The sequence below is a fragment of the Lytechinus variegatus genome, chromosome 1 (genome assembly GCF_018143015.1).
Source record: "Lytechinus variegatus isolate NC3 chromosome 1, Lvar_3.0, whole genome shotgun sequence".
NCBI classification, from domain to species: Eukaryota; Metazoa; Echinodermata; class Echinoidea; order Temnopleuroida; family Toxopneustidae; genus Lytechinus; species Lytechinus variegatus.
The window spans coordinates 896307-915262 of record NC_054740.1 but is presented as its reverse complement, the minus strand read 5'-3'; the positions used below and the strand labels follow the sequence as shown (position 1 = coordinate 915262).

The 18956-nt window shown below is 35.9% G+C and overlaps 1 protein-coding gene across 1 annotated transcript; it reads left to right on the top strand.

The window, feature by feature from the left end:
• Positions 1-47: 47 nt before the first annotated feature.
• Positions 48-1312, top strand: LOC121408283. Its single transcript, XM_041599730.1, has one exon. It carries the CDS (start codon positions 86-88, stop codon positions 527-529), a length of 444 nt encoding a protein of 147 aa, XP_041455664.1. The 5' UTR covers positions 48-85; the 3' UTR covers positions 530-1312.
• Positions 1313-18956: the final 17644 nt, after the last annotated feature.

Sequence of the window (18956 nt, the reverse complement as noted above, 5' to 3'; positions counted from 1 at the left end):
TGGGTTTGCCACTTTATCAGCACTATGATTTTCCACTTCTATTTCAGCCCAAGAATGTGATAATCTTGTAGAAGGAGTCCATGAAATGTTCATGGAGATGGAAGAGAAGCTGAAGCAGGATCCCAAGACATTTGCTGAGCCCTTTAAGGCAATGATAAGGTCTTACAAAAGGCTGAAAACCCAAACCAACTTGGTGTCTGCTGTTAGCATGTTTGGCAGATACAGCGGTGTTAACCTAGCCAGGCGTAAGGTAAAACCCAAGACCAAGGGAGCAGGGATTCTACAAGCGTCTGGGCCTAGCATTAGTGTGCAGCCAACTGCCATTGCTCGGAGGAGAGTGAAGATTGGGGGACGGAGACGGTTAACTGCGGGTCGCCCGACCAAACAGGCAGCAGTTGTTGAGCATGGTTATGCAAGAGGCTCTCAGTCGTCCCAACTTCCACGGAAAAGGCGAGCAGCTGCCCCACATTCCCTCAGCCATGCTGTGACCATGTGCCAGTCTTTGGGAAAAACACACAGTGCAAAATGAATCTGTGTCTCATGTAATACAGGAACCATGAGTGGAATTTGACATTATATATATCTATCTCTAAACAGGGTGGTGCTGAAAGAATACAACACCAGGGACTGTTAACCCATTGCTTCTGAGATTCTGATAATCTCATAGAGACAGTTCCTGTTCTCATAGCCAATGGTTTAATTTCTTCAATACCTTCAGCAAAATGTTGTCGATTTTTTGTTTCATTGCTTAGAATATTTTTTTTTAACAAAATATTTTCATGATCATTGATTTTGTGTCAAGCGTTTGGTCAGAGGGCCATTTTTCTAGCGCAATGTTATTTCCAACATGGAAAATGATGAAAAAACACCAAGATTATTGATTTTGGTCAAGTAGTTCTGTACACTTGTACTGAAATCTATGCACAGTACTCCTCACCACAAGTTTGTTTGACTTTGTACATGGCTCAGTGAATGCAGGAACCCCATTTCAGTGTTGTCTTGGTTCATGATTTCAACAGAAATTCTCAAAAGTGACATTGGTTGGTTGTAAAAATATAGCAGCAAAACTATTCAACCAAAATGGATGATCTTGGTGTCATATTCTTCTGCATGAATCATATCAAACTATTACGCTAAGAAAACATCATTTCTGACCAGCTACAATGTTACAAATGACCGTGCCATTGCACATAGAGATACTGTAGTTCCCCCTCCCTTCTGAAGTTGCCTGTTAACATATTGTGGGGTGGGTTGTTGTCCAGTGACAACAACGGTGGGTCGGATGTGAAAGAATATCACCCGATGAGGTAAGTGTGCGTTTAAAAGAAAAACAATTCATATAGGGTATAAGTAAGAAAATGTTTGTTGATCACTGTAATATTAATGTTAGATTAATATTCTTACAAGCTTGATATGTGGTCAAACAAATTATTCATATTTTATGTATTTACTTTTTGGAAAGAAATCTGTCTGTCTGACTTACCATAAATGTTACGGCAATAACTGTCATTGGAATTTTATGCTAGCACAGTGAAGTTGCTGGAAGCATCATGTTTTCCACCTGTTTGTGCACTGTTTGTCTGTCCATCTGTTGTCACAAGGCCTCATGGATGTCTGATTTTGGCTTGTGATGTAGAAAAATTAAACACCAAAGTTTCAACTCTATTTTTGTCACTGCATGTCATTTATCAAATGATAGTGAAATAAACAAAAGTGGTATACGCACTGTATACATGTCATCCATCGTTTTAGTTGTTTTTTTTTCATGTGTGTGTGCATGTGTGAGACGAGTGTGTGTGTCAGTGAGTGTGTGTGTAAGATTGTGAGTGTGTGTGTGATTGTTGGTCTGTGTGATGGTGAGTGTGCATGTGTGTAAGAGTGTGTGCTGGAAGATCGCGAGCAATAAAATATGTTGCATATCAGGATCACGTTGATCTATACATGTATTTTTTTATTTAATATTAGCTAGCATTTTGATACAGCTAAGGGGAAACTAACTGGACATATTACTATTTTGATGATTTTGTTAAATTGCTAAAAGTAGTATTTACTTTGTTTTCATATTATTATTATTATCAGTTGTAGTAGTAATAGCAGGGGTAAATAGTATTATTTTAGCAGTAATATTCTTTATTACTAGGAGCCGTCGTCGTAGTAATAATACTTTAAAGTCTGGGAAATATTGTAGCTCAATGGGTAAAAGCATCAAACTTGCATCTCATTCCCTCATGCGGGGACAAGATGACCATGATTTCTTTTTTTTACTTTATCGCACATGATCGTTTATATGAATAAAAAAAGAATAATAGCTAAAATATTGAATTTTTTTTCATATTATATCTATCCTTATATCTATCATATCTGTCTATCCACTATCTATGTTATAAATCAATCTATGGAACTACATGATATATCCATCTGTCGAGTTGGCTATCTAATCTATCTCTCTCATTCTCTATCTAGCTTTCTATCTATCTAACATCTATCTCTCAAATTCTCTATTCATCTGTCTCTCTTTTGTTTCTCTCTATCCATCTATCTATCTCTCAAATTATCTCTATCCATCTGTCTGTCTTTTTCTCTATCTGTCTATATATCTATCTCTCAAATTCTATCTCTATCTATGTAACTACAGTATCATATCTTTCTAATAATCTTCTCTGTCTCTCTCATTCTTCATCTAACATCTATCTATCTCTCAAATTCTCTCTCTCTATGTCTATCTATCTGTCGTGTCTCTATCTATTTATCAGTCTTCTGTATCTATCTTTCGGCAGCTTCTAAGTGTATCAATCCATCAAACTTCAATTTGTCTTTCCATTATAAGTATCTGTTTATTTTGATTTTGTCTGTAATTCTATTCATTTAGTTAATAATTAATTTTTAGAAGAAAAAAAATATCATAAAAAACGCGACTGCAAAAGCTTTTTCGGATTTCACTCCTGACTGCTCTCTCTCTGTACATGAAGTGCCGAGGAGCTCTGTGCTCTGATCAGTAACTGTGTAGATTGCATGCGGTGGTGGACTCACCTGTGTCGCACGCTGCAACCAGCGACGTGTGTAGACTCTTCACTAGTCGTTTTTTGGCTAGTTTTCCGGAAAATGCCTTCGCCAGGGTGTAAAACGGAAACGTGCCTCCCGGTTGGCTCTCGGGGGGGGGGGGGAAGGGGGGTCGTGTGGTCCAGTGGTTAGAGCATTGGATTCATAATCTTAAGGTTGTGAGTTCGAATCTCAACTCTGCCATTTCCTCCACTTTAAGAAAAGGCCCGACAGTGATATCTGTCGTCTATAACGTCAGCCATTACGCCTATGACTGATTAGCCTTGACGTAAAATGTTTCATAGGTAATTGGTTATATAGCAGCTTGGCGTTTACCAGCAAAAGGCTGTCCTGCCGAGTTCCTACGGGAGTAACCACAAACAGAAACAGATATGACGTTTCTGCATGAGCGCCCTCTATGTATGTCCACAATATCGGCGTCTCAGGCAAACTATTAAAGCTTGTGTATAGTTTTGGTAAATCCACCAAAATGCACCTATCACTATTCCAATTTATTGCTAGCTAATATGAATGGATATGCCCTATAACAGTTATGATGTGGAGGATATGAAATGAAAATGTGTTTTACAGGAAAAATTTTGCGATTTTACATGTAAATTTAACTTGATCGGGTCACCCGATCAAATTCAAATATCTGTGTGTTTTTGTCTTTCAATTAAATCCTATTCCAAATCATGGAATGCGCTGAAACTTTCAAGATATGTTCTTTGTCTGTAACTTTTTGATATCTAATCACTAAATTTATAAGGAAAGTGCTTGAATGACCATTTTTTAATTTAAAACAAGCATCGCCGAGAGAGGGCGCTATATATCCAAGATTTGAATATTTGAAATTTTCTCAGAGAAGTGCAGTTGGAAAAATATTTAACGGTCTCTACGCTTCAGTAAGACTGTCATATTAGATGATATTTGATTATCAATCACATTATTGACCCTTTACCAAAGCTATACACATGCTTTAAAAGCCCTATCTGTAGTCACTGATCTGAATATCGTTGTGCCCTTGTATCGGTGTGCGTAGTCCAGAGGGGTATATATTTTCCAAAGTTACGCTTTCACATTTTTTTTTTCGTTTCGGGTTTCGAGTATATGACAAAGTTCAATTAGATTGAGATTTCATTTCTTTAATAGAACAATTAAGCTTTAGCTCTTTAGCACGAGCATGTTGTTTTATTTTGGAGAACATACCGTTAAAATATTGAATTTCTGAAAGTAAGTGTTCTGGTGCGGGTAAGATTTTTTTTTCATCATTTTCATTTTTTTCATTTAGGTTTTATTTCCACAAATCCGTTATGTTACAAAACTTTGATATCTTGCATAACTAAGCTGAACAACCATTACACACGTAGGTTATATAAGTATAAATAGCAAGCATTCTTAATCAATACATATTAATACATGTTTAAGTATACATAAAACGGAAAAGTGGAGGAAACCTTAGAAGCAGAATGCTTGTAGATAAGGTTCCCTTTTTATACATTACTTTTGATATAATTACTTTAGAATAATACACGTGACAACATTTTATAAATCAAATTATACCGACAAAAACAACACAACACAGAAACGTGACAAAAGAAAGAAACGAAGAAATAAAAGAACAAAATAAATAAAACAAGCAGCTGCCATCCAACAGAATTTAAGAAAGTTCTTGATTAGCTCTGTGGACAAAAATACAATAGAGCATGCCAATAAAGAACAATTCAGTTTGTTTCATTATATCGAAGAAGAAGCTTTGCTTTCAAGTGATGTTTGAAAATATTATAATTTTGTAGTTGCTTAAGTGTCATATCCAAGGAATTCCAAAAAACTGGACCAGTATATACTATCGTCCTTTTCCTAAGTACTGTTCACAACCTATGCAAGTGAAAGAATGACGACTGTCGGGTAGGATAAGTATGCAAATGTTGATTCTTTTGGAATAGTGATGTAAAAGCATGAGGAAGAGCATTTGAGTTCAATTGAAACATAAAACACCCTAAAAAGAAATTATATAAATCATGCACCTTTAATACTTTATTGTTGAAAAATAAAATATTTGTGTGACTTAACCTGTCAGAGTGGCAAATTATTCGCAATACCCGTTTTTGAAGAATTAACAATTTATCCAGTTGGTAATTAAACGAATTACCCCATGCAAGTATACCGTAGTTCAGATAAGGTAAAATAAGTGTTGAGTACAAACCTTTCAAGATATGCATAGGAAATGACGATTTTAGTTTATTGATTACCCCAACATTCCTCGCAAGCATTTTACTTAAATTCAAATTATGCTCTTTCCAAGAAAGTTTATTGTCAATAATAAGACCAAGAAATTTTAACGAATCAACTATATTTATAACAGTATTATTAATGTAAACATTACCGGGTAACTGTGAAATAGAATTACTGAAAAACATACCTTGAGTTTTATTTATGTTAAGGGAAAGTTTATTAGCGCATATCCATTCTGCAACAAGTCTGAGTTCAGTATTAACTGTTTCTAATAGGATATTTGGGTTTTTATGGGAAAAGAAAACGGAAGAATCATCAGCGAATAGGGTAAATGACAGGACCCGAGAAGAGTTTTGAAAGTCATTCATATACAAAATAAAAAGTAAAGGTCCAAGGAGGGATCCCTGAGGGACACCACAAGGTAGCTGTTTAAAAGACGAATTAACACCCTTAATAGAAACGAATTGAGACCTTCCTATGAGATAGCTTCTAAACCACTCCAAGGCCTTCCCACGAATACCGTAATGAGAAAGTTTATACAGTAATATTTGATGGTCAATGGTATCGAAGGCCTTGGAGAGGTCCAAAAATATTGCAAGTGTATGACAATGATCATCATTAGCAGAAGCAACATGATTAACAAATTGTAAAATTGCATGTATCGTGGAATGTTTTTGTCTGAAACCAAATTGCGAATCTGCGAAAATATTATTACTTACAAAGAACGACATAGTACGATCAAAAATAAGTTTTTCTAGAACTTTGGAAATTGACGATAACAGTGATATTGGCCTATAATTATTGGAGTCTAAAGGATCACCTTTCTTCAATATCGGAATAACTTTAGCGATTTTCATTGCGTCCGGTACGACACCTTGACTTATAGATAAATTGAAAATGTGCTCTAGAGGTTCAGTAATTTCATTTATGATATGTTTCAGCAAGAAATTACTAACTTCATCATATCCCATACTTCGCTTGTCTTTCATATTTTTTTACAATTCGTAAAATTTCTGATGAATTGGTTGGATTAAAAAATATTGAATTCTGATTTTTGTTCTTCAAAAAATTATGAAAACTTTTTTCTGCGTTAGGAATTTTCTTAGCCAAATTTGATCCGATGTTTGCAAAGTATTCATTAAAGTGATTGGATATAGATTCATTCTCATCTAAAACTTTATTTCCCTCACGGATTTGGGTTATATCTTTAATGAGACTCCTCCTATTCAAAGCATTATTTATTATACCCCATGTTTCTTTTATGTTGGACCTTTTCTTTTCAAACTGATTACAATAATATTTCCTTTTCTCAATCCGTAAAATTCTTGTTAATGTATTTTTATATCTATTATATTTCTCACGACGTTTTGGAGTAGGATTTACTCTAAGTTTGTAATACATATTGTTTTTTCTGTTAATGGATCTCAGTATAGACTTGGAAACCCATGGGTTACGAGGTTCATGTTTGTAATTTGAAAACTTACACTTCTCCGATGGAATACACTCATCGAGGGCGTCTTTTAGAATGTTATTAAAATTGTTGTAGGAGCCGTTAATATTATTATTCTCCAACACCTCTGACCAACTTGAAGTTTTGAGTTTCTCTTTTAAATTATCAATTTTAGGAACCGTAAATTTCCTTATCATTTTTAAAGGAGGAGGCAGTTTTGTAGTACCTAAAAAACTATCAATTTGCAGTAAACTGGACAATGGTCCGAAATATCAGAGAGTATAATTCCTGATTCTACCTTAATGTGATCAATATTTACAAATATATTATCAATAAGAGAACAAGAGTGTGACGATAACCGTGTAGGTTTTGATATTGCAGGAATAAATGAGTAAGAAAGCAATGTGTCCAAAAAGTCACGAGAAAATTGATTGTCTTTACATTTTATCATGTCAACATTATAATCACCCATTAAGATACAATGTTTATTTTGAAGGAGTTAATGAACAAGTAAGTGCTGGATTTCGAGTAGAAATTCGGGGTGACTAGAAGATGGTGGGCGATAAATGGTTCCAACAATAATGTTCTTCTTGTTTTCAAGAACTATTTCAATGAAAACTGCTTCCATAGTTTCATTCATGATATTGAGGTCACTAAGTACATTAAAGTTAAAATGATCAGGAACGTACATTGCAACACCCCCTCCCCTCTTATTGACACGATTATTAAATACGAAATTATGATGTGGTAGAGAGTATGAGTGAGGCTTGTCATGCAACCATGTTTCCGTAAGGCCGATAATGAAATTACTGGCATCAATGTTGTCCAGCAGTAAGGTTAAATATTCAAAGTTCTTACTTAAACTTCGGATATTCAAATTCAAGAAATGCATATCGTTTTTTATAGTGCTTTTATGCATACGGATAAATTGATTTTGAGTATAGTATTTAGACTCATTTATAGCGTGAATATCATTGGGATCAAAATCAAACAGCATTTCATCAAATTTCTTATTAATATTTTCAGAGATATAATTTTCATATGCAGTATTACATAAAGGATTATGATCAGCAGTTTGCAACGAATTAAACAGAATGTCCAAGTCAAGGTCGTTTGTTTCAGCAAAAGGTAATTCAGCCATTACAGTATTCATAGCTCTTTAATCTCAACAATAAATTGCAACAAAATATGGAAATAATAAGACATTGTTGGCTAGCTGCATAACAAGAAATAAAATCAGACAAGAAACTTAAAAAGGTAACATGAAAACAAGACATAACAAGAACATGGAACAAAACAATCATGTTTGGCAGCAATATTATTGGAATAACCTGCGCTAGGTCCTGAATTCAGGATAATAAAAAAAAAAAAACAAAATGCAACAAAAACACATGGTATACCTAACAAAAAATTATGCAAGAGTTGGGCTCGTAACTGTTAGGATTATCTGATGTTAAAAGCATCCAGCCCTATCATTAATATCTAATTATAAAACTAACTGCTGTACAAACGTACTTTAAGATTTAACTGAATAATGTTGAAGTACGACAAAGTGAAGTCTGTACATTGAATCTCATCCTATTTGCTACTCACATTGACAATAAAAAAAAACCTTACTAAAGATACGAAGACTTAACCGTAGAGCTAGTAGTAGCTCTATGATTTAACCAAGAAGGCATTTGAATTACGTATACTATTGTTGTACATTATTGCGTAAATGCTACGGACTATCGTCATGGCGTAAGTTACACTTAGGAATGTTTATCACCTGTGAATAAGAGACCAGTGAGTCTGAGTGCTTTATGGAAGTTGCAATGGTACATCATACATGGGTTAAAGCAAAACACCCAGAGATAAGCATAATAACAATTTATCATTTTGTTTCCCATAAGATTTTTAATCTTCAAATGGATATTTTTATCAAAGATAGGAATAACAATATCAGAATACTAAGCCATAGTACAAAATATAAATACTAATAAAATGTTTTGAGGTCCTAGAATGTTTTAATTATATACCTTGTTTTGAGCCCTTCAAATGTACATGTACAGTATGATTACACACACACAAAATCAAAATGATATAAATAAAGTTATTTTTACCCTTTATGCAGAACAGTAAGCATAATAGTGAGAAATAAAATATGCTTTTACTTAATTGTGATGGTTTGATCATCATAATTCTCAAATACAATAAACTCGTTTGTTTGAAATTAAATATTTCTACCATGCCTACAGACCAAAGCTTAAATATGAGCATTTGACTCTAATACAAGGTTAACACAAACAGTAAGATGCATCACTAGACCTTATAGTAATGTATGAATCTTTCTTTTACTTGTATTAGCATTATAAATAACTTATAATAACATACAGAATTTATAAGCTTTTAAATTTACAAGCTTTTAAATTTAAAATGCATGACTTGTATTTTGTTTTAAGTCTACACCTGTATACAAAATCAAATAAATAAGGAGATTCTTTACCTCTCATGTAAAATTGCAGGCATAATACAACTTAAAGACAACCAGTATCTTAAAAAATATGCTTCTAATTAAGTGATATATTTTGCATATTCATATACCATTGATATCGCATTTTCATAATATCAAGGATGTAAAGAAAAAAAAAAAAAAACTTTGAGATACTGCATTGAAGCAAACAACATGAGCAAATAGCATCAAGCTAGCCATATATCTTTGGCTGAACAAAGAAACAAATAACCATGATTTTAATGTACATGACGTCATATTGATACCATCCTTAGATATTAAAAATCAAAGAAAATTGATCAAATAAGGCTTCATTCAGTCAGTTTTCTTCAAAATCCTGTTAACATATTTCCATATATATGATAAACAAAAGTTTCATAGCTAGACGATATCCTGATCCGAGGTTGATTTTAGCAAACAACATGTAATGGCTATCCTTATCAATTGATATTTTTCCATTCTGCATTAGAACCCTTTTCTCTGACCTGTAGGCGAAGCTGGACACCGAACAGTTTCACTCTTGTTGATTTATTGTGGTCCTTCCTGAGCCTGAAAGCTTCTTTCTCTAACAGGTACCTCTGACGTTTCAATTGTGGTGGAAGATCCATCATGATTCTAAGAGAGGGATAAGCAATAGGTGCCGGTGGTACAGTTGGCGATTGAGCACCTCCTACCCTGGCCATCCTCTTCACTCTTTGTTGATATGCGCTGAATACTGAATCTCGGTCTATCATTGAGCTAAATCGGATAATGATAGGGTCTGGGCTGGCTTGGTGCTGATCATCGCCCTGCTGAAAACGACGTGGCAAACGGTGGATATTTACGAGTGGGATTTCCCGGGAGATTCCTAGATCATTGAAGACATGCTTAGCCACACCAAAAACATTCTCTCCCCTTTCATGCTTGATACCATAAAACAACAAATTAGCTTTCCTGTCGTGTATTTCAAGAGCAAGCATCTTCTCTCTCATCTCAGTCTCAACGCTCTTGTATTCCTGCTTCATGAGTGGTAACGTTTCATTTTCTAATTTAGTGATTCTAGCTGAGGAGTCAGCTGTTGTTACCTCCAAGTCAGCAACCGAGGCACGAATTTCTCTTACTTCCTTTCTCATTGCCGAAATATCTGAACCTAGTGAGTCAAGTTTTTCGAGAATTTTATTAGACGTTTGCAAAAATTCATCACGACTTACCGACTCTTTCTCATTAGCCTTAGGCATAGTGACGGTAGTTGGGCCTACAGAATCAGACGTAGAAAGCGTGTCGGGCTGAACGGGGTAAGTTACGGCGTCTTCGAGGGCAAGTGTTCCGTGCGTGTGTGTAGACGAAGTCTGGCCTCGTGGTTCTAAAGTTTGCTCAGGATCTTTATCCTTTTCCTCTCTCGAACGAAGAAAATATGGTTGTCTTACTGTCTTTTCCTTGTCAGGATCACTCATAGTACACTTGGGGAAAGTTCTAGAAATAATACATTACGAATCCAGGACCAAAGCGAGGTTATTTAACTCCAAATCACGAATACGCTACCATCTTCCTACGAAGTCACGTGTCACGTGACTGAGCCCAAACAGTCAGCATTGTCGGGTGAAAAGAAAAAAATATGGAATTGCCCTTAACATCTTTTTAAACGAAATGCAAAAACATTCGCAAAAGATGCAATATAAATCATACCTGGGTCAAAAAATGATGGCATTTAAATCAGTACATTGAAACGGTACTGTGACCAAAAAAATAGTAATAAATACATAAAGTGCAAACTTTTGTGTGGAAAAAAGGCTGAAAACTAAGGGCATCGCTGAAATTTAAATTTGGGCTTAACATAGGCCTATGTTTAATTTAGCCAAAGTGCATATCAATTTCACTCTTACTGTACGTATGTTCACTAGCGTACCTACGGGGGGGAGACCCCCCCCCTTTGACGAGAAGTTCAAGACCCTTTTTTTGCTTGTCAATTTGTTTTTGCTGTGAAATGTCCCTTATATCCTGTTGAGGACTTTTTTTGGCGATTTTGCACATAATAAATATGCCGTGCAAAACAAAATAATAAAATTTCATTAATTTGAACTTAAAAAAAATGGATGCTCAAGCTGTCATACCAGTTTAAACCAGCCAGCTGAGGAGGGGGGGGGGGGGCTTAATCATTTCTTCTAATATTCCTGTTCTAGTTACAATTTTCAATTTTGTCAACTTAATTCTGATGGTTCCTTTTTTTCATCCAACTTCATTTCTTCCTTTGAATTTTTCTAAATCTTTTCTATACCTATTATAATCTTAACCTTCACGTTTGAATTGTAGAATACGTGTATATTGCCGTTGATTTCTTTTTCCTATCAAATATCTGAATTAATCTGCAATGTGTGTGTGTCAAATATTTCAAACTAGATTTCCAGTGTCTAAGATAAACATAATTTACCGACGTAAAGTTAGTAATACGAACCCTTCTAACTTTGTACTTCACCTCTTAATCATATAGCTGCATTCTGTATAGCTTGCATATTTAAATATGTAAAAAATATCAATAAACGTACATGAAATGCTAATACCTCGATCACATTTGCTGTTTTCGACTCACCGTATGGCTACCGCGGCGGCCATACGGCGAGTCGAAAACAGAAACCTCCTATATTTAGCCGTACAAAAACTGTTAAGACGACTTTTTTCGACTCGCCTTAGAACAAATGTGACCGAGGTATTTGGCATACTAGATCAACACGGATAGTAACCCGACACATGCTCCGGCGACGATTGCTCCGGTGACAAATGCTCCCCAAAATGCGACATTTGCTCCGCGACATTTGCTCCTCGACATTTGCTCCGCCGACTGTTGCTCCGCAGACAGTTGCTTTGCCGATTGCTGCTCCGCTGACACTTGCTCCGCCGACACTTGCTCCGCCAACAATTGTTCCGTCTACAATTACTCCGCCGACACTTGCTCCGCCAACAATTGTTCCGTCTACAATTACTCCGCCGACAGTTGCTCCACCGACAATTGCTCCACATTTAGCGACAAATGCTCTTGCGACAAATGCTACCCGAAAGACGCATACTCCGTAGGGACAAATGCTCCGCTGATAATTGCTCCGCCAAAAATGCCATCCAATGATTTTTTTTCCGTAAAACTAACAACGCTTCTTCTCTAAAGCTGTATGGTCATTATCATTATTATCATTTTAACATTCCTAATTGAATTGCTCAGCGGAAAGAAATTTAATGGTTTGGCTCACATTAAAATTCCCATTAGCGCATTTATCTCGATTATTTCTCCCTTTCTTTCCTTGAAAACCACCTCCCCCGTCTCTTTCCCCTCCTGTTTTAATTTTTCTCTCTCTCTGCATTCCTCTTTTACAACCTCTCCCTTCTTCTCCTATCTCTTTATTCTCGCTCTAATGCTTTTTTTGGTCTGTTTTCACTGTTTATTCCTTTAACTTTTTCCTAACCCCTCTAATGGAATTGAAAACTAATAAAGTTTTATAATCTTGTTAGAAAGGTGTTTCCTGTCACTTTCACTTCATTTTCATATATTATTTTTCCCCGTTCAATTACTAGCAGAGTGAAAACTCTCCTCTTAAAGGACATGTTCATCACAAGAAAAAGTTGATTTGAATACAAAAAGAGAAATCAAACAACCGTCACAATGAAAATTTCATCAAAATCGGATGTAAAAAATAAGAACGTTTTGATATTTTTAAGTTTAGCTTAATTTCACAAAATAGTTATATGCACATCCTGGTCGGAATGCAAATGAGAGAACTGATGCCACTCACTCACTATTCTTTTAAAAAAATTTATAAGAAATTTTTTAATTTTCTCCTCATTTTCCTGTGAAAAAAGGTTTTAATTCTCCCTGAACATGTGAAATTATCATTGTTAAACATTTCTTTGAAGGGATAGTCCTACTAGTAAATTCTTAGTTTCATTCTTATAAATCAACATAAATATATGATATCATAATCCTTATATGAATAATGCAATCGCGAGCGCGAACAATCTTTTTTTATGTCTTTTGTCCTAAAATTTGAACATTCTGCACAATGTTATCATAAAAAGATGTGTATGCGACTGGATAAAAACTACGAATGCGAAGCGCCGGCAGAAATTGTTAATACACGCTTTAAACTGATCAAAAGGGTACCTATTAAGGTTTGCCTGCAATTGGCCATGAAGGAGTTACATATTTTAACAATCAAATAATGCGAGCGCCTGAAAAATTTAAATTCTTAGCACTTTTTTGTGATTTCAACAGGATAGGTATACAACAAAACAATTTATGCGAGCATGAAGCGCGTGCGGAAAATTTCGAGATTAAGACCTTAAAATTATGTATATCATTACGAAAATGTCCCGTTTGATTCTCGACCTCACTTCGGACTGCAAACTGCGGTTTTATACCCCGATTCGCGTTTGGAAACTTTTCCAACCCCGATAAACCCATCTTGGCCAGGTAATCCCCTTGTCTCGATTTCACCACCACGGGCCAGCTAAATGAGCGTTGAGCCAAGGACGAAATGATAAACAACGCTGTGCTATTACGTAAGACTTGTCTGCCTGTAGAAGGATCTTCGGAATGAAATTATTGTATTCGATATTAATCACGTTTTCAAAGGCATATTACATTCAGACATCCAATACTAGTCCATTTTCAATTTCGAACGAAGAAAATCGACCTTGAAATAAGGAAAGTAAGCGAATAAAAATTACGGTATGCTTAGCATGCAAGGACCGCGATGCATGCATAGTTTCTGTCCGTCCAGCAAGAAAATGGGTTCACTCGCGCAATGATACAGTCTTAACGTTCGAAAAATAGAAGTAATGGCATACCAACATACAAAGTATAATAATCATGCTGCTGATATGCACAAAAATATGAAATCATTATTTTTTTTACCCCAAAGTCTTATTCATAATTTAAATACAAACTATGCCTGTAACTATTTTTTAATCGCAAACGTATTATTGCACCATACGTGGTTCTCCGGTAAACTGCCCATGTGCGCTGCATCCATTCCACCGTTTGTTTTGGGTCGTTTATACTTTTAGTTTCCACCATTAAATGTCTAACTTAGATAATTATGTTGTGCTAATTTTTTTGTAAGTCAAAATGTTCATCGTTGGAGAGCGAGTTCAGGCGATTGATGAGTTGGGATGATGGAGTGTTGGAAAGATCGATCACGTGTCTTAGTTTACAAAACCGCGTGCCCGTTGAACCCCGATCCCTTCAGTGCCCATTTTTAATATGTTCCCCTTCCTCAAGTACATCTTGTTGAATAATCACTTTAAAAAAAGTTGTTTTTTGCCCCCCCCCCCCCCTTAGCCCCCTTTTCATAGTGAAAGTTCCTTTGCAGTGTCCTTTTTTATCTTTGATCAAGCGACCCATTTGAACATGCCCATATTTGATTGTGATAAATGTCTGTTTTATTTTCTAGTTCAAAATTTATCATTCTGCTAATATGAGGTGATTAAAATGAGCGCCCTGTCCTTTTTGTCGGGAGAAAGAGAGAGAGAGAAATAGAGATGGGGTGGAATTTCCACCCCATCTCTATTTCTCTCTATATATCTTTAACAAGGGCGCCGGAAGCGAGGGGGGGCAGGGGGCACTTGCCCCCCCCCCCCAAATAAATTTTTGGGGGGGCAAAACGAGATTTTGCCCCCCCCCCCAATGTGCCCCCCTGAAAGTAGAAAAATGATAAATTTTTAAATAATTAAAGGACAAAAGTATACGATGAAGGCACTTTTATGCCCAAAAATTGTCATTTCTATTGTCAAAAATGAACAATTTTGCCCCTGACGGAGCAATGACATTATCATAGTAAGCCTGGCGTCTTTTGACGAACAGTTCCTCTGTGAAACATACCTTTGAAAAGCCCTTTTCCATCTTATTACAGTGTGATAACGTTTAACCTTTTAATGAATACATTTCAGACTAAAACCGAATGGCAAGCTAATTTTCTTTAATATCTAAACCTACAAATTATGAAAAAGATGGATATCTTCTTAGATAAATGATTTGATTTTATATATTTCGATCCAAAAAAGTGAAAAAAAAATCAAGCACGTTTTGAAATAAAAAGATGGCTGTGTATTTATGCAAAGCGCAAGCGATTTTATTATTTTTATAACATGTCCTGAAAGTTTTCTTTTTTCCCAATTATTCACCTCCCTTCCATCATTCAACTTTCTTCCCGGTCCTATCTTCTTATTTTTCGCCTCACCTTCCGCCGCTTCGCCCCTTGATCTACCTATGATGACCCCTCCCACGGCAGGAATTTTGTGTAAAAATGGAGTATAAGTCTCGTTAATAGAGTGTTTAAAAACAAATTTGGGGGATAAAGCATAGTTAAAGTTCATTGTGAAGGATTAATCATAACTCATGAAAACTATTCTTTATACTGAGTACGCAAACAATGAAAATATTCTCAGTATATTCCAAGTAAATTTGGAATAAAGGGAAAGTGAATTGGATTAACAAAGGTATGATTTTACTGGGTATGGAACATTCTCGTCTAACCGTCTATGCACTAAATTCAGAGGCGATTTTCTTTTTTCATCATTTTTATTAGTTATGAAATTGACAATGGCCATCGATGTCATCAATGTCATCACTCTTTGGCTGGTATATAGGGCTAGATGAGAGTTGGAGAATAGTTGGGCCGGTATGCCTTTTCTTTTCCTAACCAAGTTCTTAACAAAAACTATCTGTTTATATATATTTCGAAATTCGAGGATATAATTTCGATTTGAAATTATGTATTTTTTCCATAATAAAAGAGCACAAATAGTAGGGGGACATTTGATATTATGTACCCCTTTCCAAAATGGTAGGGGGACGCGTCCCCCTGTCCCCCTGGGATTTCCGCCCATGGTGATGGGGGAGCTTTTGCATTTTCTAGAATAAAATTGAAAGATTTCGTGCACACTTTGGGTGAATTTTGCCCTCTCGATCGGTGGCCCCCGGATGCATACGGTCATGCATGTTTGTCATCTTAAAGTCTTTAAAAGGCCTATATTACATTAGTTTAAAACAATAGAGTTTGCAATAAGGCTCGTAATTTGCTGGAACTGCGACCCTGATCATGAAGAAACACCAGTCTGGGTCAGAAGGGGGGAAACAGGATCAAAAAGAACCCCAAGACTGTTTAATTCTCAAGAAATTTATTTTTGAATGCTCTTAGAAACGCAACTTTTACACTCAATTTTTACACCCTCAACCACACCCTCTCCCGCTCGATCGCTTCCGTATCTCACGCTTTCAAAAATATTGTGCCCCCTTCGGGATTTTGCCCCCCCCCCCAAAAAAAAAAAAATGAAAGTGTTCCGGCACGCCTTGGTGGAAACAAATCTGAAAGAAAACATGAAACCAAGAAAGGTATTTCAGAGGGAGGTTTACCGTATACACAGGCTATAGGCCTACAAAATAAGAACAATAATGGGAGATAAAGAAGATCACCTGCTAATAACGCATGTGAATTAGAAAACGTTCTGAATAGATATGAATAGAACATTGAAATGCTATCCAAACATTGTGATTCATAATGCTGGTCTTTGTATTTTAATGTTCTATGTATAGGCCTACACCTCAGCTTTGAGAAAAGGACATTCATAGGCCTTACTACAGATATGATTGGCAAATGCACGTTCTTTAGAGGTGTAGATCAAAAGGGGGTGGATGAAGAAAATAAGTCTAGAAAGAAAAGAATCAGACAGCCAGACAGAGAGAAAGAAGGAAAGAAAGGAAGGAAGAAAATAAGTCTAGAAAGAAAAGAATTAGACAGCCAGACAGAGAGAAAGAAGGAAAGAAAGGAAGGAAGAAAGAAAGAAAGAAAGAAAGAAAGGAAGGAAGGAAGAGAGAGAGAAAGAAAGAAAGAAAAAAAAGGAAGGAAGGGAGAGGAGAGAGAGAAAGAAAGAAAGAAAGAAAGAAGAAGGAAAGAAAGAAAGAAAAAACTTTCTATCAACGCGTGTATACATCCATGGCCATGCGCTCGCCGGAACTACACACATTGCAATCCATCGTGTGTGGCCCCCTGCTATGACCGTAGATGCTGGGGTGAATTATCTTCGCGGACCGAGGTCAAGAAACAGGTGTTTCTATACTTAAATTTAATCTCTTGAGGGCAATAGGATTTGTATTACTGGGAGAAGATATTTGTTGATAAGGAAAAATGGGGTATACAGCCCTCAAACGAGAGATTTTCGTCATGATGATGAGTAATTGGGGATCTTCCTAACGCCAATTTGCGCTTGCGTGTTTATATATGTTTTCAACTGATCGAAAAGGTACCTGTTAAGGACTGCTTGCAGTTAGCCATGAAGACTCAATATATTTCAGAAATTAAAAAATGCGAGCGCGAAGCGCAAGCTGAACATTTTTGACCTCTCTACATAAAGAATGAAAAAAAATCAATCAATTTATTTAATCGTGAACAGGATAGTTATATAATTAAACGATTGATGCAAGGCGCTAGCGACAAAATTCGAAATTTAGTCCTAAAAACAGGACACTCTATTCATGTTTTGCAAATCATGAATAGGATGAGTAATAGGGGATCTTCCTATATTAATAATGCAAGAACATAGCACGAGCAGAAAATTGTTGATGTTGTAATCTGAAACTGGATAATGATTTAGATTGAGAACAAGTTGCGTATCTGATGAAACATGCTCGCGTGTATTTCATATTTAGACCTAAAAACTAGGCATTCTATATTTATCTTTTATCATGAAAATCAATAAAAAAAGGTCTATTTCAGCTTTATATTCCAAGCAATTTGTAGGAAAGTGGTGAGTTGGCTATGGATCGTACTTAAAAAAACTAATATTTTTCATTATCATTACTTTAGGTTTTAAAACGAGACCGGGACATCTTTTGGACAAGTCATCACATGATCTTCCTATTTTTCTTTTGCTAAGTGCAAGATGAAACAAAAGGGACAACTTAATTATACAGTTATTTATCTTATTTATTAATCTAATATGCCTAAGTAGGGCACAAAGTCATGGCATGAAAACTGGACATTTCAAGAACTTTGGTAATTATGAATAAGATAAATACAATTAATGTAAGCGCAAATCGCGAGCCGAAATTTTCGATAGATTCTCACGAAATGTGGATTTTAAAAAGTTTGTTGTATAATCAATATTGAGACATACATTAGGGTGCTTGCCAAAAGTCCATGCACCGTTCTTCATCGTTCTTTCTGCATCAAGTTTTTTCTTCGGCTTTCCCGCCCAACGTTCCCTTGACTTCAAAGGAACGGCCGCCATCAAAGGCCCTTTAATGCCACTGTTCTTTTGTCCGTCTTTCCTGCAAGTCTTAATTTCTGTCGAAAGGCCGAAGAATCTATTCTAAATAGCTCCCTCTACGACCAAAACAAATGTGTGCCTTCATCATGTTCATATTGACTGTCGGATCGAGAGTTCGGGTCACTGTTTTGGTCTGTGGTTCGCATCTATAATGGAAGTTCGGGTGCATTCATAAAGCCACGGTAGCTTAATAAAAAATTACGCACGTGTCATAAATCATTACTGATCTTTCGAATTTACTGCACTTACCATGAAAACCTCTTTTTTGCAATTGGAAAAGAGTCAATTCATGCTGTTTTTAGGTGGGAAAATAAGATTCCACATATTTTCGTTTCGTAGGCCCAAGACATTCGTAGAACTCACGTCGACTTGGAATATAAATTATTACTCTCATCTCAAACAAGTGTCGAGAGCCCCCCCCCAAAAAAAAAAAACAGAAGGAAATAGAAT